General features: G+C 35.1%; 3 protein-coding genes across 15 annotated transcripts; all 3 read right to left on the bottom strand.

The window, feature by feature from the left end:
• Positions 1–1,813: 1,813 nt before the first annotated feature.
• Positions 1,814–5,425, bottom strand: LOC131021324 (putative clathrin assembly protein At4g25940). 4 transcript variants are annotated; one of them, XM_057950468.1, is made up of 14 exons: positions 5,046–5,425; positions 4,894–4,963; positions 4,348–4,445; positions 4,132–4,270; positions 3,899–4,035; positions 3,711–3,803; positions 3,577–3,627; positions 3,431–3,496; positions 3,283–3,348; positions 3,072–3,152; positions 2,916–2,993; positions 2,690–2,812; positions 2,440–2,616; positions 1,814–2,364 (listed from the first exon to the last, which is right to left on the bottom strand). In XM_057950468.1, exons 1-14 carry the CDS (start codon positions 5,124–5,126, stop codon positions 1,924–1,926), a joined length of 1,701 nt encoding a protein of 566 aa, XP_057806451.1. In that variant the 5' UTR covers positions 5,127–5,425; the 3' UTR covers positions 1,814–1,923. The 4 variants fall into 4 exon arrangements, with proteins under 4 accessions (XP_057806451.1, XP_057806452.1, XP_057806454.1 ...); XM_057950469.1 differs by having other exon boundaries at positions 2,690–2,806; positions 5,046–5,386; XM_057950471.1 differs by having other exon boundaries at positions 1,814–2,355; positions 2,690–2,806; positions 5,046–5,385.
• A 724-nt stretch (positions 5,426–6,149) lies between these two features.
• LOC131021323 (uncharacterized) lies at positions 6,150–13,748 on the bottom strand. Of its 2 annotated transcripts, none has more exons than XM_057950467.1 (7): positions 13,588–13,748; positions 10,389–11,460; positions 9,071–9,131; positions 8,870–8,985; positions 7,466–7,556; positions 6,840–6,887; positions 6,150–6,453 (listed from the first exon to the last, which is right to left on the bottom strand). In XM_057950467.1, exons 1-7 carry the CDS (start codon positions 13,613–13,615, stop codon positions 6,373–6,375), a joined length of 1,497 nt encoding a protein of 498 aa, XP_057806450.1. In that variant the 5' UTR covers positions 13,616–13,748; the 3' UTR covers positions 6,150–6,372. The 2 variants fall into 2 exon arrangements, with proteins under 2 accessions (XP_057806450.1, XP_057806449.1); XM_057950466.1 differs by having other exon boundaries at positions 10,389–11,552; positions 13,588–13,721.
• Positions 13,749–15,758: 2,010 nt separating this feature from the next.
• On the bottom strand, positions 15,759–21,181 carry LOC131021322 (tRNA-specific adenosine deaminase TAD2). 9 transcript variants are annotated; one of them, XM_057950462.1, is made up of 10 exons: positions 20,942–21,179; positions 20,755–20,815; positions 20,647–20,679; positions 20,462–20,499; positions 20,091–20,157; positions 19,132–19,291; positions 18,947–19,043; positions 18,061–18,164; positions 17,005–17,084; positions 15,844–16,162 (listed from the first exon to the last, which is right to left on the bottom strand). In XM_057950462.1, the coding sequence occupies exons 2-9, from the start codon at positions 20,812–20,814 to the stop codon at positions 17,047–17,049; spliced, it is 597 nt and encodes a 198-aa protein (XP_057806445.1). In that variant the 5' UTR covers position 20,815; positions 20,942–21,179; the 3' UTR covers positions 15,844–16,162; positions 17,005–17,046. The 9 variants fall into 9 exon arrangements, with proteins under 9 accessions (XP_057806440.1, XP_057806443.1, XP_057806442.1 ...); XM_057950461.1 differs by having other exon boundaries at positions 16,073–16,150; positions 20,462–20,532; XM_057950457.1 differs by having other exon boundaries at positions 15,759–16,162; positions 20,462–20,532; positions 20,647–20,815.
• Positions 21,182–27,340: the final 6,159 nt, after the last annotated feature.

Raw genomic sequence — 27,340 nt, 5'->3', positions numbered from 1 at the left:
TACCCTACTCTGCGGGATGCTCTGTTCTACTCTATGGGATGCTCTACTCTACTCTACGGGCTACAGTATTTTGCGCCTCTGCTCTATGGGCTGCTTTGATCTATTCTAATCGCTGCTCAGCGAGAAATAAGCCGCCTTTTGGCGTGCTACTGTCATCCATCGGTCTTCTTGTGCGCTGGTTTTCTTACGCGCGGATTATCTATTGGTCTTCTCACGCGCTGGATTTCTCACGCGCTCAACAACAGGGTATATTGTTCAGACTCGACAAATATTTATGACGGGTTTTCTCACATGATCAGAATATCATATTTCTCAACTTCGACATGGGTCTTCCTATGTTATTCGGGTATTCTTGCAGCGGTTTCCTGGTTCATCCAACACAAAGCATTTATATTGCTTATCTATGCAAAGTATTCAATATGGGGTATTCTCAGCGTTGGTCTTCTTATGCGCCCAAAGAAATGGAAATTATTTATCTTTGTCAATATTCAACAAACAAGAAGGAAATCTAACTTGGAACTACAATTCCAAAGTCAAGGGGAAAATGCTTATCTTTACTTTCTTAAAGTATTAAAACTCTTATGACTTCATGATTTGCAGGGATTAAGGAAAACAGCACAGCGCTGGCTTTAACAATACTTCGCTGGCTGAACACGAAGAATACCCGATTCAACCAGACTAGGGGGGAGTAGCTGATGAGGACTGAAATATGCACCAGCGCTGTGCTAAACATAACGGGAATATTTCTAGTTATGATTATTATTATTGTTATTGTGGTTATTTCTGATATTTGATACAGGATTGCCCTGACTCTCGGCTTGGCTCAGCTCGGCTCCGCTTTCCAGCTCTGATGGCTCAATTTCAAGATGTAGATTAAAATAACGGGGTTGGGCTTGATTCATTGGGCTAATGGGCTTTAGGGGTTTAATGGGCCCAATGGCCTTAAGTTTATGTTCATGCTTATAAATAGGGCCTTGATGCATAGATTAAGGAGGATAGTCATTTTTCTAGCCTACAATTTGTAAAGTGTAAAACACTCTCTCGATTATAGTGGAAAAACCCCCAAAACCCCCGTGGACGTAGGTCTTCTCGACCGAACCACGTAAATCCGTTGTCGTTTACTGCTTTTGTTGATCGTATTATTTCTCGTTTCACCACACTTTGTATAAATTGAAAATTTATATTTTTAAATTCAGAATTTTATTGAGTAATTGATGTGAATTATTATAATTTATTTTAAAACATATTTTTTATTTTTTATATTATTTTATTTATTTATTTATTTTTGAATTTATTTTAAAACATATTTTTATTTTTTATTTATTTATTTATTTTCAAGGAGGTGTTGTCATCGTGTGTACGTATTATTATGATAGGTAGAGATTAAACATGAATACAATCATAATACGATTTATACAAACACAAACATGATAACGAACACAAAAATGACGTCATTTTATTCGTATTGACATTTTATTCGTATTGACCTTATAATTACATGATAAATTTAAACCGTAAGAGAAAATAAATCATTAATAAAAAAAATAGATGATCGTGTGTTATACAAACATGACACGTCACGAATACAATACAATATAAAATGATCGTGTTGGAGGAACATAACACGAAATTATCATGTTCTTATCGTGTCGACACGACACGAGAAGGCTGGGCATTATTATTCCATTAACTTTCGTGCGTGTTTGCACGGTGTCAAAAAATGGTCAGTGGTAGCTAGAATCAACAAGGACCCAGGCACAGCCTCGACAACGACAAAGTTACAAGATATATATGTGAGTCGCGCGCGCACAAGTTCGATCAAATTATTAATTTCTCAAAATGAATTGATATCTGATGAGTGTTAATTACAAGATGGATGTTCAAGTGCAGCAGCTTATGATGTTACAGTCAAAACTATAATGCCTAAAACAATGTACGATTTGGATGTGGTGGCATTGAGCTCTGTGGATAGCTAAAGGGGTCACCAAATGGATTCATAGACACAATTTGTTGCTGTTGTTGCTGCTGCTGTTGATGATATGGAGATGCATATGGATGATTTTGATTATGCGACGCCATCATCATCATCATCATCATGTTATGTTGTTGTTGTTGCTGCTGCTGTTGCTGCTGCATCATCATCATCTGATACCGCTGCTGCGGCGACATCATCATCATCCGCGCATCTGCTGGAGAAGACGCGATGGAAAAGGGCTGCTCAAACGGGCTCGCCCCATAGCCACAGCCATAGCCATATCTGTCTGGACCGTATCCGGCCCTCTGCAGCTGCAGCTGCCTCCTGGAGATGTCGTCCTCGTACAATCTGTCGAGCAGCATCTTGTCGAACCCCCCGGCCTGATCATGCTAAAACCATAAACCGGATGAGTGTGTTGATGCAGTGTAGACAGTGTATGAATAAGCAAGAGAAGAATGAATGACTTTAGTTTGGGGCGAGTTGGTGGTGCTTGGTGTCGTTACAAGCGCCAGCTCCCACCCGGAGCCGGAGGTGTTTGCATGATTCGTCTCTGCTTGTTCGTTGCCTGTTTGGCAAATCGCAAGGGCTAATGAGTTGCTTTCCTCCGACTGTGTGGCTCTCGGGCTTGGCTCGTTGAGACCCTAAGGATCGCGTGGAAGATGAGAAGAGAAGACGAGAAAACAAGGAAAGTGCAGAAGAGGGAGGGATGCTTACAAGAAGATCAGCCTCAGAAACAACAACTGCTGGTTTCTGTTGAGCAGCAACCATAGCTTTGTTTCCTACTTGTTTTCCATTTTCTTCAGATTTTTGTGCTTCATCTTTTCTCCGTTGCTGCTCCTACACACAGATATTCAACAACCTTAACTATTCATGCATTCAAAAACATCAAAATCACATGATAATAAAACAGACAACAAGTTGAACAGATTCTTCCTCTCACCATTCGATGAGAAGGGGAAACTTTCTCAGGCGCTTCCTTCACGTACTCCTCCATAGTTACAAGAAATGAGGAAGGAGGCTGATATCATATTTCAATCAAAGAAAAAGGTTATATAAGCAAAAGATACCATAAGTGAACTCGAATGCAGAGAGGAACCTGTCTCAGAATGGGAAACTGAAAGGTCCGAGCAAGATCCAAAGTTTTGCAGAAGTCGTAGAAATCAGCTAGATGATCTGCCTACAAACCACAATCATCCAAAAAACAAAAAAACAAAAAAATCAATCAACCATGTTGTTGAATATGAATCTGATTAATTGAACTAATCCAAGCATAAGTTGTTGTGGATAATTCATAAGCACAAAATCACCTGTCGCCCTGCTTTCTTGTAAATACTAAGAGCTGCAACTGCCAATTGCTGCGGCATATCAAAATACTGCACCACAAAATAAGCCTCCCCAAACTTAGAGAAGATCTATTTAGACACTAGAAAGATCTACTTATACATACATACGTACCTTGTCCACGAGCACGATGATTCCATCATTGATCGTGCAATACACTCTGAAGCTCTCTTTGACAACCTAATTGTATCCCAAGAGACTAACACTTTAATTTCATTTTTTATGAAGCTTTTCTAGACCAAGTAGGGATGCTTGCTTACCAAGGCCAATGCATATTGAACTAGAAAGTTGTAACGCGCTGCTCCTTCAGGCTGCAAGAGGAGAGTCCTCGACTGATTAGATGAGGCGCCGTGGCAACAAAAACAAAGCATACTAATCTGTGGATGTGATTTACCTGGCAACAAACTAGCCGGTATAGAAGCTGCTGCAGCACAGGCAGCTGCTCCAGCAGCTGTTCAACATCCGACACCCGATCCTTACTCTTTTCCTGATTAGATTCACTGATTAGAATCATTCACACAAGCACAACTTCATCTACAATCCTAAATATTTGTAAACAATGTAATAAATAAAATAAAAAACCTTAGTTTCTGTGGAAGATGATCTGTTTGTGCCCCCTCTTTCTGAGGAGTCTAAATCCAACTTCAAGTTCCTAAAGCATTCGAGTCTTTCCTCCAAAAACATCGCGTATGACCGGATCCAAGACGAGCAATCCCAAGCTGCATCAAGACTATCCAAAGGTTAGAGAAAAGCTGGTTTGGATTCTTGAAACATTTTTTTTCCTTTTTTCTTAGGCCTAAATGAATTTTAGTTACCAAGAGCACTTGAATCATCTTTGAAATGGGAGATTTGAAATATATGGCCTCTTCTTGAGATGTGCATTAACTCCTCTCTGAAGCTGCTGTCGCCTTCTCTCAATATCCTATGAAAAACTATCAAACTCTTTATGGCAACCTGTTCATTATTCATCAATTAGCATTCAAAAAATTTAGATTTATATTGAAAAAAAGGAATGTAGAAATGGTTATTACAATCCAGCTTCTTGTCTTTGACAATCTTTTGGTAAGTGCATGGATGCAATAGCCAACATCAGCTCGTGGAGATGCTAATGATACTGCTGCAAATATATCTGCCAAAATATACATAATACAAAAATTTAAATACGATGATTATTAAAAATGGTTATTTGCGTCTAGATAATGCTTTCTTTGAATTCAAATACATGAAATTAATGCTCGTCTGATTTTTTGATGTGTCTGTCGGAGCTGCCAACATGGCTAAATCGACCGATGGTCAAATCGACATAACTCTTACTAGTTACTTCTTCTAAATGTCGTAGTTGTAAATAAAAAATGCAAGTACAATTATTTCAATTCCATAGAAAATGATGCCATTTTCTACTCGATGATACAACGTCGTTTTGTCCTTAGCACATAGTGTTGACATGCGTACGTCATGCAGATTAATATACCACGTAAAAGCTAGGTCAGTTCCAATTTGATCGAAATTGCTTGTCATGTAAAAAATCGGACAAGCTTACACGCAAAATAACCGAATAAAAAAAAAGATTTTCTCACTTCTAACATGTCGTTCCTTGGGAGGGCATTCAACGTGGTTGGTGGCCTTGACAATGGCGATGTCCAAATCCTAGCAACATGCAAATTTAGGGTTAATCAATAAATAATTCGACAAAAAACACAGAAAAAATAATTGTTGAATGATTAAAAACCTTGAAGTCGCTGTTGACCTTAGCTAGGCCAACCTTGGTGGAATCCTTGAGAGCGCCGTAGGCCTTTCGGAAGCTGTCCATTTATATCTATATATTAATAATGATGGCATGCAGCATTGATTGATGTGTGATGATGAACATCAATGGGAGAAAAACAAGAGAGAGAGATGAGAGAGAGAGAGGGAGAGATGCAAGAGAGAGAAGATCGGGGTGGGTCCCTCTCTTGTGTCTCTCCAACCGCCTTAGCTTTCCAATTCCATTTTAACATAACACAAATTTAAACATCACTTATTATGTCTTCCTCTTTTCTCTCTGTTTCTCTTTATCTTTTTCTTGAGGGAAACACAAATGTGAAATATGGGTGAATTTCAATGTGTTATTTTCCACCTCTCAAACATATATTTCTCCTATTACTTCTAATTATTATTATTTGGTGTTAAGATTTCTTTCTTATAAGTTCGAAACTCAGTTAATTGTTATTTTATTTTTAGGTTGATTTATCTCGTTAGGTTCTCTTTTATCGCAAATTTATATTCAAGCCTTGGAATTGTGTCACGATATACTATTTAAAAAAAGAAAAAAAAAGAGGATTAATAATGATTCCTCATTTCTTTTTATGGTAACTGAAACCCGACCTGCTAGTTAGAGGTAAAAACGTCTTACCAATTGAATTATGTTTTGTTGCATTGTCATGATATACTAATCTAAATTGAACTTGACATGGTACAGTCTTTGCTCAAAATTTATATTAGTGCTAATTTCTATACTTGGCGTGAATTAATTGATTGATTGCATAAAACGAATCGAATAGCCTTCAAGACATCCACTATGGGACTGCCCTAATAAGTTGACACGTGGATAGAATTGTAAATGAATATAGCTTTCTCGACTCGTTAAATTCGTGAACATGTTGGAATTCATTTGTTCACGAGTCTTAAATCGAGCCTTTAATTGAGCCATCAATCGAACATGGTTTTCCCTAACTATCAACATGTTTTTTCCATTCAACAGAAATATTAACACTAAAACACCTGCTTTTTTTGCGAGCAAAGATTATGAGCAGACTCAAAAATTCCAAATATGGACTATATGCTCAAAACAGCAAACAATATAAGCTAGACAATGGCATTGCTAAAGATGAACAAAAATTCACAACCCAAAAAAGAAAAACCAAAAAATGCTACCCTAAGAGAGCCTCCTCTCACCAACATGTAGTTCAAAGCTTTCGATGCATATTTTGCATTTCGATATGTAGTTCAAAACTTACAGCCATCATCAGACTCTACTCATCTACAACTTAATAGCCTTTCATCATCTTCACGTTTCTTCATAACCTCGACCGGTCTTGTACACCGCTACCCTTCGGACCATCCAACTTGCGCCTCTTTGCAGTAAGCCGGGGTCTCAACTGCATAGAGTTTCAACAGTTTATGTTACGCGTGTATGTATGTATAGCAGCAGCAACACAAGCAAATGATGTGAGGGAGTTAACGAGCAAACGAGGAATCTAGGAATTTACTTCTAACGCTGTGCACAATGCACATAATGCCACTCCGATTCCAGATTCTATTCTTTAGAGGATTCAGACTTTTTGTGGATGAAATTTTATCAGATAATGCACATAATACAGATGGAACTTCTTTTGATGAATCAACAAGCAAAGCTTTACAGTAACTAGAAGATCCAAATAATGATCGAAACTAGAAAGCACTTTAAGGTCAGAAAACATCCAAAAAATAGATAGCTAAGCAACCACATATTAGTATAACATATATATGAAATCAGAGGACATACCATCTCCATATACTTTAATTGCTTCATGACTTCTTCCGTCTCTAGTTCCTGAATCAGCAACAGGTGATTATTTTATTTTGTATAAATAACCATCATACTCTAAGATGCATGTTGAAAACAGGAAAATAAAATCACACAATATGACTCCACAAAAATTGGGAATCTGTAAGATGAATAGTTCAGAAGAGTTCCATGCTGACAAAAGAATACTGATTTAAGACTTTTGAACCACAAATGTACTTCATTTGTATCGAAAAACATCACATTTCTCCTTCAAAGTACAAGCTTCGTGAAGAGTGAAGCAGTAAAAGTAGCAAACATTTTGTTACCGCTCAACGTCATTCATCTGTGAATTGTACCAAACATTTTCAATTCGTACACAGATCAAAGATCAGAGGTTCATAATACCAAGTCCTCAACAGACAACAAGAACGTTCTAAATATACTATTTAGGGAAGAGAAAGGATTAAGAACCATATAGGGCAAGAAATAAGTTGGTAGAGAAGTACGCAACAAAATTTTGTTGTTTTACCATTTAGGCAGAACAACACTTAGAGCTATTATTATATAATGGAACAAAACTTTCATAATAAAATGCAATAACAAAATAATAATTAGCGAAATACCTGGGGTACAGCACAATCTGCATGAGTTGGATCCCAAAGAACGCAACGGAAGCATTCCCAGTTATCTGTTTGAACTTCAAAAAGGGGGGCTCTGCCAAATATTCAGTTCAAAACTCAGTAGAGTTATTAAATAGAAAAAATCAAACATCTCGAAGTTTAGAAACTTCTCAGAAATTATTCAACAAACAAGATGGCTGTCGAAGAAGATTATACATTGGCTATATGTTTAAAGCTATGGCAGAATCTTTACAATGATTTTCAATCTAGATTCAAAGATGGCAACTATAAATAACAATTATCAGAACTGGAGAATCAAAATTGTAAATCTGACCATACCAACTACTACTAGTCTCATATCTGCTTCACAATATCATAAGGAGACATTTGGTGGTTAGAGTTGAACAGAAAAGGTTAGATCTAATCCAATCTTTCATGAGAGTATCTATTGAAGACTTTACTTAAAATTGCATCTTTTTTAACTGTGATGCATAGAGTACTTGGAACCCAAACTATACTTTTTTCATTTGGGATGAAGCAAACTCGTTTCTGCACTGTAAAGTATATCCTGTTGTAGTGGTGCCAAATATAGGTAAAACTAATTTAAAGTGAAGATTTCCAGAAAATCCCTGGTCAGTCATCAGAAATGGGTTATTCTGACCTAGTGTCTAAAGTCGCGGATTATTTTTTGCCATAATACGTGAGGAAACAGTGGAACCAAGTTCACTAATTTCCCCTCCTCCATGCCTTCAATAAGATTTTTGTCATATGACTTGTTAATTATCAATAATCGTCTTCTTATCAAACGTACAAACAAGAAGCAAAATTTATCAATTCAAGTTTCACCATATCAATTATCAATATCACCCTAACTTCTTAAAACTAAACAACCTGTCTTCTCCAATTTAATTCATGGAGTTGCCGTTGTAATCTTCTCAACACTAGCAAGCAAAAGGAAATATAAAAATAGAAAGTAAAGTTAATTGTTGAGGTAAAAAAGGATTTATTGCACATACGCCCTTTAAACTCTAATACCCCTGGAAAATCTATTTCTTCATCTCATAATCTAAAACCCCAAAACTAAGGCTAAGATGATTTTCACACATTTGAGCAACTATCCATGTCTTTACAACTGCAGGATCAGATCTAAAAATCCTAGATGGCAGTAAATCCCAAACAGCACAACTACCACCCCCTCGGCCAACACGCCGAACAAAAAAGGAGACCCTTTAAGACAGCAACCACCTTAGATATCAATTACATCATAGTCTACAATTTGCCTCATTTGATACTAAATGCCCATAACAATAGTGTAGAAGTACAATATCCTGTCTCTCTCCTTGCTTACAACTTGACCAACATCCCAATCCCCAAAAGTTTATGCTGATTATGAATGCATTAGTTTACCTGCGCCATTTTCCACATACAGTTCCATCAATGCCTTGTCCAACTCCTTCGATGACCTCACGGCACTGAAGCCAATTACCAATAGGACGCTTTAAAGATTTGATAGTATCCGCGTCCTAGAGAGTGATGCTATTTCTTTTAGTACCCTCAGAAACATGCTGTAAACTAATACATGAAAAACCAAATCATCGAAAATGTTACCTGCATGTTAATGTTACTAGAAGTATCCAATTCTAATGGATTGCCAATAAGATTGCATTCCCTGCGGTAATTGCAAGCATCAATCACAAGAGCTGATGAATGTTTAAGTAGGCAGACAATTATAATGTGGAAAGCAAGATGGATCATCAAATTTACAATTTGTGGAGCCTATTATATTCCAATTCAATAAAATCCAAGAGACAACATAAAGATTTCGTTGCAACAGGGTTGTGCCCACTATTGAATCGAATGTCACAGAAACTAGTTTCACTGCTCGTGATACTAGTTCATCGTAAGCTCAACAAAGTAGTATGCACGACCATCCAAAAATACCTCTTCATGACAGTTTATAATTGCAAATGTCACCCCTAGTAATCATGCTCAGTTCTAATTTATCCTATCCTCTTATTCTCAAATCTAAACCCTGTAGCTGCAGCTTCCGCAAATGAACAAAGTGTGTCAACATAAAATTAGCCCAAATTGATAAAAAAAAATATATATATATTCTTGTAGGGAATATTATTAGTATAGACTATAGAGAAATGGGTGCAGTCTAGAGAGTAGAGAATCACAGATAGGAAAATGAGATGACTGACATGATAAAACACAGAAACATGCACGAGCACACATTACGAGAAAAGTATTGCATACATGGTACTATATTCTGTGACTATCCAAAGAGTTTAAGAAAAAGACTTTGGGTCCTGAAACTATCAAAGACCTAGTCAGATAAAGACTTTAACAAGATCACATGAAATTCACCACAAATATTATATGCACCAGTTTGTAAAGTTATCAGACTCTTCTTCTCTCAACAAAGTGAAAAACTCGCTATATAATTTGGTTGGAGATAGCATCCTGAAACTAGTGAATTAGAGCTTTCGCTTAAAATTGTTAGAAAATGCATAAGAAATCAGATCTTATAATTCCAAGATGATTATCAACCAGTCAAGTGTGTATCTCTAGACCAATATTTTATGTGACACAACCCTATTGCCCATTGTTGGAGAACGATGGAATTTCAAGGTCATTTAGGTATTATGCCTTCGGAGAATCTGTTGAACAGTACTGAAAATGGAAACACTGAAAGTTTGAAGGCTTGTTAGAAGGTTATTTATAAGCAATTGTCTCCCCCCACCCACCCACCCACTCCACTTTAGGAAGTTCTCTGATGCACATAACACAGCATAAAACAACCAAAAGGAAAAAGAAAAGAGAAACAACAGACAAAAATAGGGGGAGGAGGTAGGGAGACAACAACCGCCAAATAACTGGAAAAAAAGAAAGAAAACACAGTACATGAAACTGAAGAACATACTCATCAATGGGGCCACGCCAATCAGGAACATCAGCTTGAAATTCATTGCCAATTCGCACATTGGACATATACGGTTCAGTATCTCTAAACATGAACTCCAAGGAGCCCAATTCCAATTCTGAAGCTAAATGTCGATTTCTGCCACTTTCAGTACTTGTGTTTGCCAAATTGCTGCTTGTAGATTTATCTTTCATTATTTTATGTTTTTTTTTCAGACACGAGCTACAAAGCCACTCACTAACTGGCAATATTGTTATACGAGGATTACAGCAAGAAGTATGAAATGCATCATCACAGGTATCACATATTAGCATGTTTTTTGAACTCTCCGTCTTCTTACAGACTTTGCATGACTTCGAACAGTAGTTGTTGGTATTTTCATTAGAAGCTCGTCTAACCCAAACTTTATCAAGCAGTCCCTGACTTCTAAGAATTGAAATGCAAACATCTCTTTCTGAAATCTCTTCTGGCGCCTTCCCGGCAATCAATGCACCAGAAGAGGAGCACTCGCCAGCATCATCTGTATTAACTTTTAAGGCAGCTGAACTAAGTTCCAAATTTGATTTTGATGATGAACAATGATCATTGGCACTGCAGTCATTCAAAATTCTGTCTCCATCAGTTGTCAAGGCCTCTTCAGAACCAGCTTCTTCCACAGCACGAAACCCGTTAGAGGATGCTGCAGCCACTTTATTGTTTTCAACTGGATGCACCGTAGGAGATCTTACATCTTCTGTTGCACGCTCAGAAACAGAAACCAAATACTCTTTGCCAGCCAACATAGGAGCTTCAGAACAGACGGCAGAGTGGCAAGCATCACTAGGTTTAGTACCGGCAGATGACTCAATTTCGAAGAATGAAAGAGAGTTCTTATGGTATCTTCTACGTCGGTATACGAAAGTGGGCATGGAGTTCTGAGACATTGTACTGGATGTTGATAGCAGCGAACAATCTGTTGTGTAGTTTAAGAAGCGCAGAACATCATCAGTTTTCCTCTCCTCCGTAAAAAGCTCTCCACAGCCATCAAAATGGCGTCCACAACAAACTGAACATCTTCTCAGAATCTTGGTACCTGGCATCAGGTCACATGTAAACCCTTGTTTCATGAAGTCGGAAGAACAACTTCCATGTAAAAAGGATTGGAAATTCCCATCAACATTTTAACTGTTATATAAGTAAATAAGTAATCAGATCAGCTTCTAAAAATGCAATAAATAGACTATATACAAAAAGAAATTTATGCCTGATAATGCTGCAAGATCAGAGCTAAGAAAGAAACAATAAAATGGCACCTTAAAGGTAACATAACAAGATGTCATTATAACTTTTATCAGCCCATACATATAATTTAACTAACTATATTAGTCTTGCAAATCCACTGTTCAAGACAGTCTCAGCATGAAACAATTCAGAGTGTCGTGGTTGACGGTATAAGGTGATAAAAAACATCTAGTTCGCTAGTTTCCATTGTCTTATAGCACCTTAAAATGTTACCTTGAGTTCAAGATATCAACCTCTAAAAGTGAACAGCAAGAAATAATTGACCTTTTTGGATTGTCCCTTTGCATACCCTTTGCTGTCGACATTTCTCCATTATAAATTGCACTTTTTTTTTTAAATACACACCATCACCACAGAATATCAAGCCAGCTCTTATCAGCTCCCAAGTTCAACCTATCTCTACTAAAACAAATCATTACATTCAACTCTGGCAATGTAAACAAAGACAGACTGGATGAAAGGAAAAAGTAAAAAAGAGATTGAACTTCAATCATTTGAAACAGTGAAAAACCACCTCTCTTTAGCCCTAACTTTAGTGTCTTCTTGGATATCAAACTTCTCAGGGCAAACACCAACTAGCCATAAAACCTAGAAGGGGTCTTACAGTTGTCATAGTTAGAGGCAAGATGAGTTGGGAATTTATCCTAGATCAACAGACTGTCCCACCACAATCACTGAGACTAATCTCATTATAACAACCCCCTGGTTCTTAGAACCACAATAAAGTACGTACAGAAAACCAAAGGGCAACCAAGACACTTTTAGCTTAATAAGTTGGTGCAATCTGCTGCTGCTCTTGTCTGGTTTATGTGAATAATTTGAAACCCCATATATCCGCATACAAAGACAAAATATGGTTAACCCAATGCAACCCGCTACGGTTACCTTGTTAAAGTAAATAAATTTAAACAGATGAAAACAGGCATTTCCAGATTCTCAAATAAGGCTATTAAGGATTTTGATTCATGTTATTTCTTTATTTAGCCTAACTGTTACATATCAGTACACTTGATACAGAGATAGCTGGCACCTGACAGGTTCAATTATATGGGGAGTTCTGCTAGATATAAACTTGATGAATCTATATTGATGCTTTGGAAACATACAGTAATTAGTTAATCAGCAATGTCATACAAGGGATGGCCTACCCTCTCCGAGTTGAAGGGTAGATTTCAACTGAATAACATTACAAATGAACATCAAAATACAGATTACAAACTAGTGAATGATGATGAAACTTATGAACAAAATTCTTTTCAAACACAACATAGGTAAAGAGATGGCTGCTAAAAATCTTCATCATACAAATAATCGAACCTAAAAAAATCAGAGCTTCGACAATTATGTGAAAACCCCATCCAATATTACACTTATCAATCTTAATGGGTCAATCATCGAATTCGCATATCCCCTAGTTTTACAGAGGTTCTTGGTTTTCCATCCTCCCACACATCCCCCCTTCTCCAAAATATCCTCTGAATCTCAAAAATACATGTTTTCCAACTATTCCAATCACAATCATATTACCCATACCATTTTTAAGAATCTGTATTCATATAACAATGCTTTCTATGACTCTCTTCATCAAATTGACAACCCATTAACTAGGAAGCCTCTTTCAATTCCAAACACTTCTTTATTTCCCATTAAGGGTTCCCTGCATAGCATTCCTCTTTCTTACACGAATTAACAATTTTCCACTACTGAATCAAACGATTGTAAAACCCATTTGAACAGATAAACAAACATTCACAAAAAATTGCACGGGCATGCGCTCCAAACTTGATTTCCTGTCTATCACAAAACTAATGAGCACAAAGCAGCAAAACAGTGATTCTATTCGTGCTATTTCCATCAGACTTGAAGAAAGAACAACGTTAAATTCAAGCAATAAGCCAAGATTGGATTTTATGTATACCGTTAGTCTGCCATTGCAACAGTTGCATCAGTAAACTCTTGCTCCAACGCTTTTCGCTGGGCTCTGGGTTTTCTGTCCAAGAGAGAGGTATGGTGGGGAGAGAGAAAAGAGAGGGAGAAGAGAAGAGAGTTGTGTAGTTATGCACTATGCAAATATATTTATGTTTGGCAAACAGAAAGGAAAGAGTTGGAAAAAAAAAGCCATGTAAATATGCTTTGGTGAAAATATGAATTCTCTAAATGTATAATTATTAAGTATACATTTTCATACAATTTTGTGGGAGATTATGAGAATCATGACCTTTTTTTGTAATGAAAAATATGTAAATTAAATAAAGGAAAGAATAAAAAAACAAATTATATACTATACTCACAGATACATCTGAGATGAAGAACAACCGCAATGATAAAGATCGAGGGCGCGAGTGAAGGTGGACTAAAAAAGTTATTTCAAAAGAAGTTCTAAGAACTAAAATGCTCTTAATCTCCAATGCTTAGGATACACAAATCCTATTTCTGAAGAACATTTGTTTTACTAATTCATGAAATATTTGCTTTGAAGGTTATTCTCAATAGCACCAGCAGCAACTTCGTTGACCACAAGTTAATATATCAGCATGTGTTGGTCGATATTTAACTGAAAAATGATCTTTGTTTAAGTTGATGACGGTTAATATATGGCGCGTTTGTCGCAATTTTACTAAAATAAAATCTCTGTATAAGTTGGCGACAAGTTAATACATCAACACGTGTTCGTGGCGATTTTAATAAAGGTGATCTCCATTTAAGTTGGCGACAAGTTAATATATCAACATGTGTTCGTCGCAAATTTACTAAAGGTGATCTCCATTTAAGTTGGCAAAAAGTTATTACATCTACACGTGTTTGTCGCGATTCCAATAAAAGGTGATTTTCGTTTGAGTTGCTGACAAGTTAATATAGTAACACGTGTTCGTTGTGATTCTAATAAAAGGTGATCTCCGTTTAAATTGGCGACAAGTTAATATATCAACACGTGTTCATCGCGATTTTATTAAAATGTGATCTTTGTATTCGTGATCCCAATTTATGGCAACTGTATACATAATGAGTTGTCGATCACAGCGAGAGATGAATAGCTTTGCGCCGCAAAATAAAGTATGTTCTCCAAGAGATATCAACCATGTTCAACATGTTTAGATTTAGGAGGTCTCCCTCGTGAACTTCTGCACAGTGTCGATCACTCATATAATTTAATAAAATACTTGTAATTACCGTATTAAAAACTCTAATAGAACACCCACAAATATCTTATTTGAGTGTGTGGGTAATCTGCGTCGTATGAATGTCCACACACAAAATTTTGTGCAGAAGAAGTTAGATTTTGAGTATATCTCATCGAATGAGTAACTTCTTGCTCTACATTAAATCAAATAGAATTTAATTTATCTTACTTTGCCACCCTCGTTGATAAGATCAATTTATTCAAACTTTAACAACTTCAAAAAAAGGCAAATAGAAGTTAATTTATCTTACTTTGTCACCTTCTAGGATAAGATCAATTTACTCAAACTATATAAAAAAAAAAAGGCAAATAGAATTTAATTTATCTTACTTTGTCATCCTCATTGATGAGATCAATTTACTCAAACTTTAACAACTTCAAAAGAAAAGGCAAATAGAATTTAATTTATCTTACTTTATCATCCTCGTTGACAAGATCAATTTACTCAAACTTTAACAATTTCAAAAAAGGGTAAAATTATTTTTTGGTGAAAGATCAAATAATTTTAAAAATCGTACAACGATAAAATTATTATTTGGTTGACCACACTATCACTATATCAACACAACCGCACAAAATTACTTACTATTTACTTTTTTACAATCGCCCATAAAAAAGATTATATTTTGAGATTTTAATTCAACAGGTCATCAAATAACTACTCCAAATTAAAAACACATTTAATGCGAATATCTGGCCAGGAGGTGGAAATTAATGGTTCATTGCATCTCAGCGTTTCAAGATTTTCATATTTTCACAGTTTTACATGGATTGCACAATACTGCACAAAATCTCACAGTTTCTGCACAAAATCTGCGCATTAGTTTTTACATGCACACCATGATGAAATGCATATAATTTCTATGGTATAAGATCCAGAACTATTAGCCCACATTTGCAAAATGATGTGAAATGTAATCTGCCTTTTTCACAATCTATAAAATTCTGACCACAAAGTACATTTAAAAAAAATAAAAAAAATGAATGCCATTCTCAGTCAAAATATAAAATAAATTGGCACAGACCATGTAAACTAAATTACAAAATAGCTTGAAGGATTATAGGCGTTGCAGCAGAAGTTTGTAGAAGATTCACGCAAGAAGGCTTTACAATATGTTGAGACAAAGTTATGAGTCAGAGCTAGCACAGCACTGATGCAATCTGATAAATTCACTTTCGCATTCAAATCCTAAATCCGAATGCTACAAAATCATCAATTAAATTTGGTTGGCTATCATAAATACGGGCATAGAGATTGTTCAATGTTCTAGTCAGCTTTGCTCCATCACCACCATAGAACCTGCACAGCAGACTGATAAATCAGAAGGCATCAAGATTCTCTGATTTGTCCTCAAATACTTGACTAAATTATAGATATAACAGGAACAATGTCGCAAACATCATTCAAATGCCAAAAGTATGATAAAAAAACACAAAGACATGTATACAAGCTAGGATCAGATACGATAATTCGAAGTGAAGCAAAATTCCAGATTGCCGTTGCTTCATTTTGTACGGTAGAAGCATCTCTTGCTTTATGATATCCCAAGGGTTTCTCACGTTTACTGAAAAATGAAGAGGTAGAAAATGGCTGGAAATATATGGTAACTCGAGAGAAAGCATACCTCTGAATAATTAGAAACCAACACTATGTTTGGAGCCATCCCTTTCCACAAATTCCCCCAAAAGCCAAAAAGCAAATGCATTCACATATTTAATACAATTTCTTAAAAACAGATATCTTTGAAAAGCTCTACCCACCCCAAGAAGCTCCAAACTCATAACATTGCCCAAGTTGTTGAAGTTTGACTATGTGAGGTTCACAGTATTAACAGAACTACGAGTGAGCACTTCATGATTTTGAGTTAGAGTAACTTTTTCCTAAATAAACATCCTCCAAGAGTCAACAACCAGCTAAAGAATCTACGATTGGGTTAAGATATCAGGAAACCAGATTATTGGCTTTGTCATTACTTGTAGGACACAAGGTCATGTCATGAACAAACAATATCAGGAACTTGAAAACCGTCATAATGCAAATACGTCTAGTAAATAAAATAAGAGCAATATGAAATGGTTTCTATACTGAGAACTAGAACAGTGATAATTCCAATTAATTCTGACATATAATGTGAATATTGAACCAGGACATACCTCTTCACATGGTAGTAGAACTGAACTTGACAAGGAATAGAATTAGGCCAGAGGTACCACTATTCTGTGAGGTTTTGGTGCTGAATACAATAAGATTTGTTAAATATATGAGATGATACAGTGAATTCAAATTATACTACTAAATTCTGCATCTCAGTTCAAATGGTGCAGATAGAAACTGTGGTGCATGTAAAAAACCTAAGTCTTCAAAAAGCTTTGTGCAAAAGAGAAACTTCATCATATCTGTCTCTTGGTTTTGCAAATTCTAGCAGAAATATTAAGGCTGATCACTAATTCTTGGCATCCTGGTGGTCAGTGGAGGGAGGAAGCTGTTGCACTAGTTATATACTATCTGTTGATGATAGATCTCTTGTTCTGTAACTACATATTTTCCTTTCTCTTTTTTGGTGCCCTGGTTCAAAGTTCAAACCAAAAAGTAGGCAAATATAGACCAATTGCAGAGGCAAAAGGCCAAATGCAAACATCTTACATCCTTGATTAGTTATTGAAATGTGAATCGAGCTTCTTTTACTTGAGCACGGATAATTAAGCTTGTTGTAGAGTCTGTATATTTAGGTTTCTGTGTATATCTAGTTACTCTAGGATTAGATTGTAACCTAATTTTCTGTTCTCTATATATATGAGAGTCTCTCTACTTGTTAATAGACAACATATTTTCTCAAGACGATGAAGCGCAGCTCAGTAAGACACTTCTCCAACTAGTAGGTCAGGTTATCTAGAGGAATTAGTGTGTGTGCGGGTCATTTTGTATTTCTTCTAAAAGTTAATCTTATTAAATACAACATGCTTTACTACAAAGCTAAAACCATAATATGCTAGAGAGTCAGAGACTAGAGACAAATCATCTAGGAGAATATCTAATCCTTTCCAGTTTACAGCTGTGAACATTTTAATTCCATTTAAATCACATTCCTGTGAGCTCCCACAAAAGGTGGCTTGTATATCAATTATCAAGTTGACACTTTCATGTTGTAACGTATATGTCAAGAATTACAGCATATATTGATTTCGAACAAGCTACATGAATATGCTAACCATTTGGATTTCCTTGCTCATAGAAGCTTTTTAAAAGATTGACGGCTTCTGTTGCCATTATTCCTCCAGTGCACTTGAATCCCTTCCTTTTCGAAGTTCCACCACTGAGAAATATTAAAAATAATACAGCACAAAATAAAGAACTTTGAATTATTACAATTTGTCAAGAAAAAGACAACTCCCTCAAACCAAATTATTCAATACAAGTGTACGACTTTGTCCTAATACGATATCTAGTTCTTTGATGCAATGAAAGTATAGTTTAAGTAGTGGTTCCCTAAGTATGGTGTAAAGGAGTAAAGAAGCAAGAATTAAAAGTTGCAGTAACAATGAATTGGTGTCATTAAAAGGTGTAAGGCACTGGCACATAACATGAATACATGTATTTCTTTTGCTTCTCCAAACCTCCAAAGCAATGTTTCGCATTCAAGATAAGTTGCTTGAGTTATTGAAAGAAAAAAAAAAAAAAGGCAGAGATAAAGTGAAACAGAGGGGGATACAGAATGATTGAAAAGACAAAAAGAAGCAAGTGGCAGAAACTATTATGCTGCTGAGACGATTTAAAAAATATGCTGAAGATTTAATTCAATCATTCGTGATTTCTGGAAGGTGCCTAGATGAAAGCAAGAAAAATCAATTTATAACCCATCCTGTTGGTGCCCATGGTCAGAATGGTTAGAATTTTGAAGCAACACAGAAAATGAGAAAAGGTTCAGAAATAAGATGAAGTATCAGCGCAACACCCAAGTCATAATGTACATCTACATCTACGAGTTTCCTTTTTTCTAGTTCAGAATTTGCATAAGTTCCAAAAAGCACTGCACGGTAAATATTAGGTAGATATTAATTTCAAGAAAAGAAAAATGGCAGTATCTTGGAGTCAAACCTAGGAAGCTTCCCAGAACTACATGTGTGCAAGGACAATATTGAACCACAACCTCCGAACTTATCATTTGCACAGCCATAATATACTTCCTCTACTCCTGATAGAGAACCATGAAATGGCAAACCCAAGTTCAAAGATCAGTCAGAACTTACAAACAATAGCGAAATAAATTTGTTTGCCCATACCAATTATAGATAAGGCTGCTGCACACATTATGCATGGCTCACATGTCACATAGAGTGTGCACTTCGAAAATCTTAATTCAATTTCTTCTGTTGTAAGTCCATTTTTTTTCCACTTCTCAAGAAGCATGTCAATTGCTTCCATCTCAGCATGACGAGTAGCCTGCACACCGGATACTGATTTAGATAAATATAGGAATGCCCAATGGAAAAAACATCAGAAACTGGAAACAAATTGACATTAATAAATGATGCAAGGCTTGGAAGTACTTCTTGTAATTCTTGTCACAGAAATAAAAAATGCAACACAAGAAAAATATGACAGACTACTGATTGTATTCTGGCCCCAAAAGTAGATAATAGTCAAGGAATATTTTTGCAGCTAATTGTGCTATAGAAGACACTTAAAATCACCTCAGCAATTCTACAAAATGATGACGACTTTGGGTCGAGAAATATCAAGCAAATCACACAAAGAACTAGTCCAAATATGGTGTATCTAATGCTAAAGATCTAGAACAGATTGGTAGTTTCTTAAGATAGCCACTGGAATGTTTATTACTCCTATCTCTGGAACAATGGTAAAATTTGGGCTAGGAAATGTGAAGCAAATCATTCCAAACAACCATCTCAAGTACTCTGTATCAACTCACAAATGATTTGGAATGATTCTGATAATTTCTTGATTCGTCTACGGATCATTTATTTTCCTCATCTTTTTTACCATGATACAGTGATACAATTTGGCATAGCTTATATGGCATTTCCACATCTGTGATTCAGGATATATGATCTTCCCTTTGAATTGAAGATGGGATGAGAGAGAAGAAAAAGAAAAGTAATGAACATGTGAAGTGTTACAAGTTCCAACAGCAAGTAACTCAGAAGCAAAAATTGGAAGATACATGACAGTTACTAAAAAAGATTGTGAAACAAGATAAACAATATAAAGAGAAACACACATTTCTAGTCTCAGTTGTTCGATTTCTCCCCACGGAAATAACATTCTGTTCCTCTACGATTACGCAACTGTCCAAACATTAAAAAGATAGGAAAAAGAAACAGCAGAAGTTGAGAGAGAAAATTCTTTCCATAAATATGTCCAGAATTAGAATGCTAATTCGTCAATTAATTCCATTCATGTTGGGCCAGCTGGATAATAAGGCTTCTACTGCGCACATCTCGGCATCAAACAGTACTATCAAAACAACCTAGTCTGATCCATAACCATAGCAAACACTTAGAATACTAACTTCAGTTTCTTTCTTTTCTTTTCTTTTCTTATTGACAATGACACTCAAATGTGCAGTGAAGAAATTAAAAGAAAGATTACCCCACAGGCACTTCAAGGCTGTCCAATGCTAGCTTTGCCTGGCAGCAGAAAACCGGTAAAAATTTCAATGTCTTAAAAAAAAAAAAAAATCAGTCACCAATTAAGTTTTAGCAACAAAGTCGATGTCAAAAACACTAACATCTGATGTGTTTCATGGTAGATCGTTTAAAACATCATAAAAATACCTTCTTTACATCATATGTATTAAGCTTAAATAACTGAAAATAGAAGATAATATCGTCACCGGACAGTGCAAAACCAAACATTAAATTCGGAATTTGGGCAGCCATCACCTGTTCTAGAGCGAGGTTCATAAATGCAACACATTCGGCTTCCTCAGCAAAAGACCTCATCCTATACATAAAACGGAACCAAAACAGATCAAAATCTGAAAATCCGAAAGCTCCTCTTTCAGAGGCATTTTCACAAACACGTTAACATTATGCGCAGTGCGCACTAAACTAGATCCTCGCAGCGAACCTTGTTTCTAAAATAAGTAGAGTATGAGAATGAAACACGAATGAGAAGCTTGTTAGGAGCAATAAGCCCCTTCCTCAACTTGAAAGCGGATACCGCCTTGTTGCCGTAGGGGGAAAGGAAGAGAGAGAAAGAACGCGGCGGCGCAAGAGAAGGAAAGGAAAAGCGGCGTTTGGAGGTGAGCATCGGCCCAGACCGAAGACCCGAAAATTTTGTCCGGACCAAAATTACCGATCTTGAACCGCCCGCCCAAATTTTAATATGCAAAATGAATTTAATTTTTTCCTATTTTAAATCACTGTTGCCTATTCCACCAAACATAAAATTTAACAAAAAAAATATTCAAGCAAGGTGATTAAATATTAGATAAAAAATAATTTATTTATTATAAAAATATAAATTAAATAATTATTTAATAGATACCGGTCGGTATGGGTTCGATGGGTTCTTATATATTTTTCTTCTTACAGTAGGACGAAGGGAGTATATTTAAAGTGAGACTCTTTCTATTTAACTGTAAGTCTCTTTCTATTTAACTGTAAGTGAGACTCTTTTCTTTTCTGGTAAAGATTTTATCCTTTAAACACATTTTCACTTTTTCACAAACAAACAAAATACATTTTTCTTAATTTCCGTGTAAAAAAAAAAGTCTCACATATAGTGGAACGGAGGGAGTAATAGTTTTCTCATCTTTTTTTTTTAATGAAAATTTTATAACCAAAGTAAACGTATTTCCTTGACCGCAATGATTAAGATATTTATATATATAAAACATGAGTTGAACGGTAAAATTTTAGTTCCAATTATTTTATGAAATTTAAAAGAACGTGATTCACTTGTACTTGATATAATCATGGATCCATTGATCAATTAAGTACCCCGTAGTCCCAAATTTTAGGAACTGCAACTCTCTCTTTCTTTCTTTGAAAAGCATCACAGCCACTTTCATTATCCATAATTTGAGTAACGACATATACGAAACACGAAGCGACTATTTCTCACGGCTTTCAGCATGGCGACAACCTCTGCCATCTTTCGCCTCTGTTACTTTTTTCATCTACACCAGGAAAGTCGCCGCAGTAAACTCCGTTTTTCCTTCTATTTTCATCAGCCAAATCATCGAGTCGCAACCTCGCCTATGACCACTGTAGCAGTCCAGCGCCTTGCAGCGTTGTTTGTGTTGGTTTTGCGGAAGCTATGATAGGGAAATTTAGGGAGAAATGGAGTTTTACAGCACACTCATATGTTTTACTTGATATATTTTTTCTTCTTAATTTTACAAATGAGAAGCAACACTATTTATAGTGTGCAATGGATAACTCTAGAGACACTAGGTATTAATAAGCTAATAGATGCATGACTTTTAACAGTTATGAAAGACTCTTAATCTAACAAGGCACTAAATATGCACTAGAATGAAAAAGGCCCAAGACAAATTATTTCATTTAACAGTTTCACCGCCAATGTCCGACAAAAAAAGCCACCACTATCATCCACTGACAAATTCAATTTTAACGTCTTTTAATCTTCTATATGTATCTTAATCTCTTTAAAAAAAACATTAATTTTGTTTGGACGACAATTGAATGGAATCTTTTGAATATTTCCTTTCATCATTTTCACAATAGAAAACTCCAATTTTCGATGATTGTCCAAATGTGTTCAGCAATCGTGATAACAAAACCTCAGCAACTGAAGATATATTTGTAAGTAAGGATGAATTTTTTGGATGGTCAATTTTGTAGGCTTCATTTTCGTTTCTACTGTAAATATGCTTAATGGTAGTAGTTTATCCAATTACCCACAAAATTTACAATTTGTTAATTTTGTGGTGCAATGGTGACATGTTTCTGATTAGTTTTGAGTCTTGATGCATTTGGTTTTGCTTATATGTTTGTGATTATTTTTAGTGGTATAATGTAATTATAGAGTCACTTAAAAGTAGGATCATTAACCATACATGCACAATCAAGATGGAGAAGAAGCCAGATTGGTTCTTAAGAATGAACTTGCTCTAATGATCTTGCATAGCAACAAGGAGGAACAATAGAGATTTGCAGCATGGTATATCCTTTGATGCCACATTTGATGCCTAATTAGAAAATGAGATATATCCCTCAAACAAGACAGAGCTTAGTAATTTGAAACAAGAAATAATGTTGGTTATGAAAGGAAGCATGGAACTGTCCAAGTTGAGTAGATATTCTTTATGTTTTATCTGGTGTTTTTCAACATGTTGGTCACTGAAAACCTGCCCATGTGGGATGTGGCCTATATTCTTCATTAGTTGAAGCCTTTTAACACATATTTGACTAAATATATTAATTTACTCACTATCTGCATTTCCACGACCTAAAAGTTAAATTTTTTCCATCTCTCTTTAGATTTGTTTAAATACTATTGTTGCGATTGTTTTATGTTAATTTGATGATATTCAATTTATTACTTTTACTATTTGGTTGCTTGAGTTCTAATTTTCATGATTCTTCAAAAGAATTTTTGAATTGGATTATGTAGTAGTAGCATGTTAGTATTGTCTAAAGTTGGTATATGAATATACTTGACTTTCGTTGAAATATTTTATCAATTTATGCTTTTGCATTTATGCATTATAAATGCAGTCAAACATATCTTGCCGACTATAAAGTTCCTTTGTTTGGGTATTGTATATGTGCATTATGAAATGTTTTGAGAAGGAAACGTACTCTAAAGTTTTGTAGCCAATGAAGAATGCAGTGAGAATTATGACAATATTTGCTTTGGCTAATTTATTGAAATGTACAAGTTAGTAAGGTTTGACACTAAGACTACATTTTAAGATTTCGGTTGTATTTGAATTTTTTCAGATTGATTATGTCTAATGTTTTTGTTTTAATATCTTGGTATATTTTCGTTAAGTGCTTAATTTTTTTTTTATTTATACAATTGTATTCTTATTGATCAACTTATGTATATATTTCTTTTCTTGATCAGAACTTATGTATATATTTCTAGATTGGGTAATGCATTTATATATATTAGTATATGAAAATACAGTTTCCCATGCATATTTAAAATTGTCCATTTTTTAAAACAACGGGAATATCATTTAAAATTTCACATCACATTCAATGGTTACAATAAATAATAATAATAATAATAATAATAATAATAATAATAATAATAATAATAATAATAATAATAATAATAATAATAATAATAATAATAATAATAATAATAATAATAATAAGGGATTATAGCCAAAAAATACACGAACTTTGATAAAAGTTGCAATTTTCACCTGAATTTTCAAATTAGCCAAAATATACCTGAACTTATATTTTTTGTTGTAAATTTCACCTGAACTTGCAATGATTGAACTACGTCGAGGTGAAATTTACAACAAAAAATATAAGTTCAGGTATATTTTGGCCAATTTGAAAGTTCAGGTGAAAATTGCAACTTTTATCAAAGTTCGTGTATTTTTTGGCTATAACCCCTAATAATAATAATAATAATAATAATAATAATAATAATAATAATAATAATAATAATAATAATAATAAAGTTATCCCATATTCTTCATACCACTAATTCACAAAAAAATATGAGTTACGCATGAATTGTATCAAATTACACATGATCGATTCAAATTCACGTTCTCATCTATTGCAGTATAATTATATCTCAAAATGTTCAAATTCCGATTCTCTCAAACTCTCATTGTTGACATCCAAAAGTCTCCTCATCTAGTGCAAGTTTGAGAATATTGACAACTCCAAACATTTCCATTACAAATGCAAACTAAAGAGACACAGAGAGAAGATGAAGAAGACAAATTGGAGAATACAAAGGCTAAAGCTGGAATAAGTTTCATCCGACTTCGAATCGAAAGTACAAAAAAAAAAATGTTATTCAGTCACACCCTCATCTCTCTAATTCAAATTCTTAAAAATATGTGATCATATCTGAAATTAACCCCTACTCTAATTCCACTTTGTCATGCCCCAAATTTACCAATCGACTAGCTAGCTAAGTTCGGGCTCGCGTTAGGGATTATAAAGTCAATGACTATAGATGGAGAAATTCTGAGGCGTGAAATATGTGATAGAAAAAATATATCTACAATCCATGTATCTAATAATGAGACACAATTGTTCGTAAGGAAAGCCAAAGAACGAATATGAAAGAGGAACAAGAATGATGCCTACAAGTTTAGGGGATCCTTTCTTTTGTTTTTATGTTAATTTTATTTTATTTTTTTTTAGCTAAAATTATACTCCATAAAATTTGTATACTATTTAAATTTCATTCGTTTGGTTTGTTTCCGCCTTATGTGGGCTTGCATATGTAGTGCAAATTCAACCTTACATTTTAATAAGACATGCCATTATTTTGTTTGTCACAAAATTTTGGGTACACCTGGGTGTACCGTACAATTGGGTTGACCCATACCCAAAATAGTACTCCCTCCGTCCCGGCCAAGACGATACATTTGCTTTTCGGCACAGGATTTAATAAGTTGTAGATTAGTGTTTTAAGTGTGTAATAATAAAGTGATAAAGTATGAGATAGAATGTAATAAAGTGATAAAGTAAGAAAGAAAATGTAATAAAGTGATAAAGTAGGAGAGAGAAGGTAGTAAATGAATACTTAATTAGTGTTAATTAAGTGTTTAAAATTCCTTATTTTTGCCAAATATAGAAATGTATCGTCTTCGTTGGGACGACCCGAAAAGGAATATGTAGCATCTTGGACGAGACAGAGGGAGTATTATTTATATAGATTGGATCAGGATATGGGTTCAAATCAGGGTGCGGGTCAAAGTTTAAATGAATGTATAACTCGGTTGTACGGTACATCCGGATGTACCCAAGACCACTGTTTGTTGACTTAGTTGTTTGATTAGTTTTCATTATTTAAATATGAATATTTTATTCTCAATTAATTTTTTTAATCACTTAATAATTTTTTTAAAAAAATTAATGGGTAGATTATTAGATTATTAACTTTTGATCAAAATGATCAGATTTGTTTAGATTTGTTTTACAATTTATAATAATTGTTTTTATATATTTATGCATTTTTTGTTCGATTTATTCATCCATATCTATATACTACACATATTACATTACAAATAGGGTTAATGGTAGTCTTTACCCTATTTGAAAGACAAAAACAAAAATATACCCACTATAAAAAAATGTATAAAATGTATCCATTTTGATGTTGAAATGACTAAGATGCCCTTAAAAAAAGGAAATCTCAAACAAGTCCCCCCCCCCCCCCCCAAATTGCACAACCCTAGCCTCCTCTCTCTCTCTCTCTCTCTCTCTCCAGCTGCACCGCCGATTCCCCCGCCCGCCCAGCTGCATCGCGCTTTCGCTGCGACCTCCTGCTTCTGCAAATTGAAAATCAAGCACAAAATATTTATCTTCAAAATTTAGAAAGTTTCTTCTTTAATATTGGGTTTTTTCAATTCGTACTTAATCTGTTGGTTTGAAAGGTATATTGAGTTCTTTTATACATTAGTTATTGTTGTTAAAACTATTTTTATGGTTTATGAACAATATTTTTGAATTGCAATTGATATATTTGAAGATTCGTGTGTTCGTTCTACATTGCTCGAATCGCGAACTTCGCTCGGCATGCTCGGTAAGTCAAGCATGTCGAGTATATATAAGTGGGATATGAACAAATACTCGACATGCTCAACCACTTTATTAGGTTCTTGAGGGTCTCGAATAGGTGTATGAGGGGGGGGGGATACACCTATAGGCTATTTTAAAACGAAAACAAACTCACACAACCTTTTTCAGTAAAATGAGTTTAGCAAAACTTAGGTTGGCGACTGATACTGAATACTCTTCAGTAAAGAATTATTAGTTAAGTCAAAGACTTTAACTGATACACGTTATGCTTCAGTCGAGTTTGTAAAACAGGGGAGTGTTATGAATCTTACTAACTATCCGAAGATTTATCAGTTAGACTAATAGCACTGGCAGCGAAAAAACTTTTCTTTCGAAATAGCCTTTGTGATTTAAACAAGTTGTCAAGATTTATTTTTCACTTTGCTATTAATTAGTTTCAGTTATCAAAAGGTTTGAGCACAAATAAGGAAAGTAAATATTGAAAGCGATAAATAACAAGGGGATTTTTACGTGGTTCGAAAAATACTTCCTACATCCACGGTCAGTTGATCACACTGACAATTTCACTGGGCTTGTGCTTACGGGTGCACAACAAACCTAAACAACCGAAGATCCAATCTTCAGTACCAACACACTGGGTTGGATTTCTCACTCTTAGCTTCACTGAGACAAAACTATGTCTTTCCGCAAAGACTAAGATCTCTCTGAGTCAGAACACTGGTCTGAATTCCTCTCGGCTCAAACTCTCGATTCGGTCGGTTGAAAAGAGATT

The sequence above is a fragment of the Salvia miltiorrhiza genome, chromosome 4, assembly GCF_028751815.1.
Source record: "Salvia miltiorrhiza cultivar Shanhuang (shh) chromosome 4, IMPLAD_Smil_shh, whole genome shotgun sequence".
Lineage (NCBI taxonomy): Eukaryota > Viridiplantae > Streptophyta > Magnoliopsida > Lamiales > Lamiaceae > Salvia > Salvia miltiorrhiza.
The sequence above is the reverse complement of the archived record's forward strand: the minus strand, read 5'-3'. Positions and strand labels throughout refer to the sequence as shown.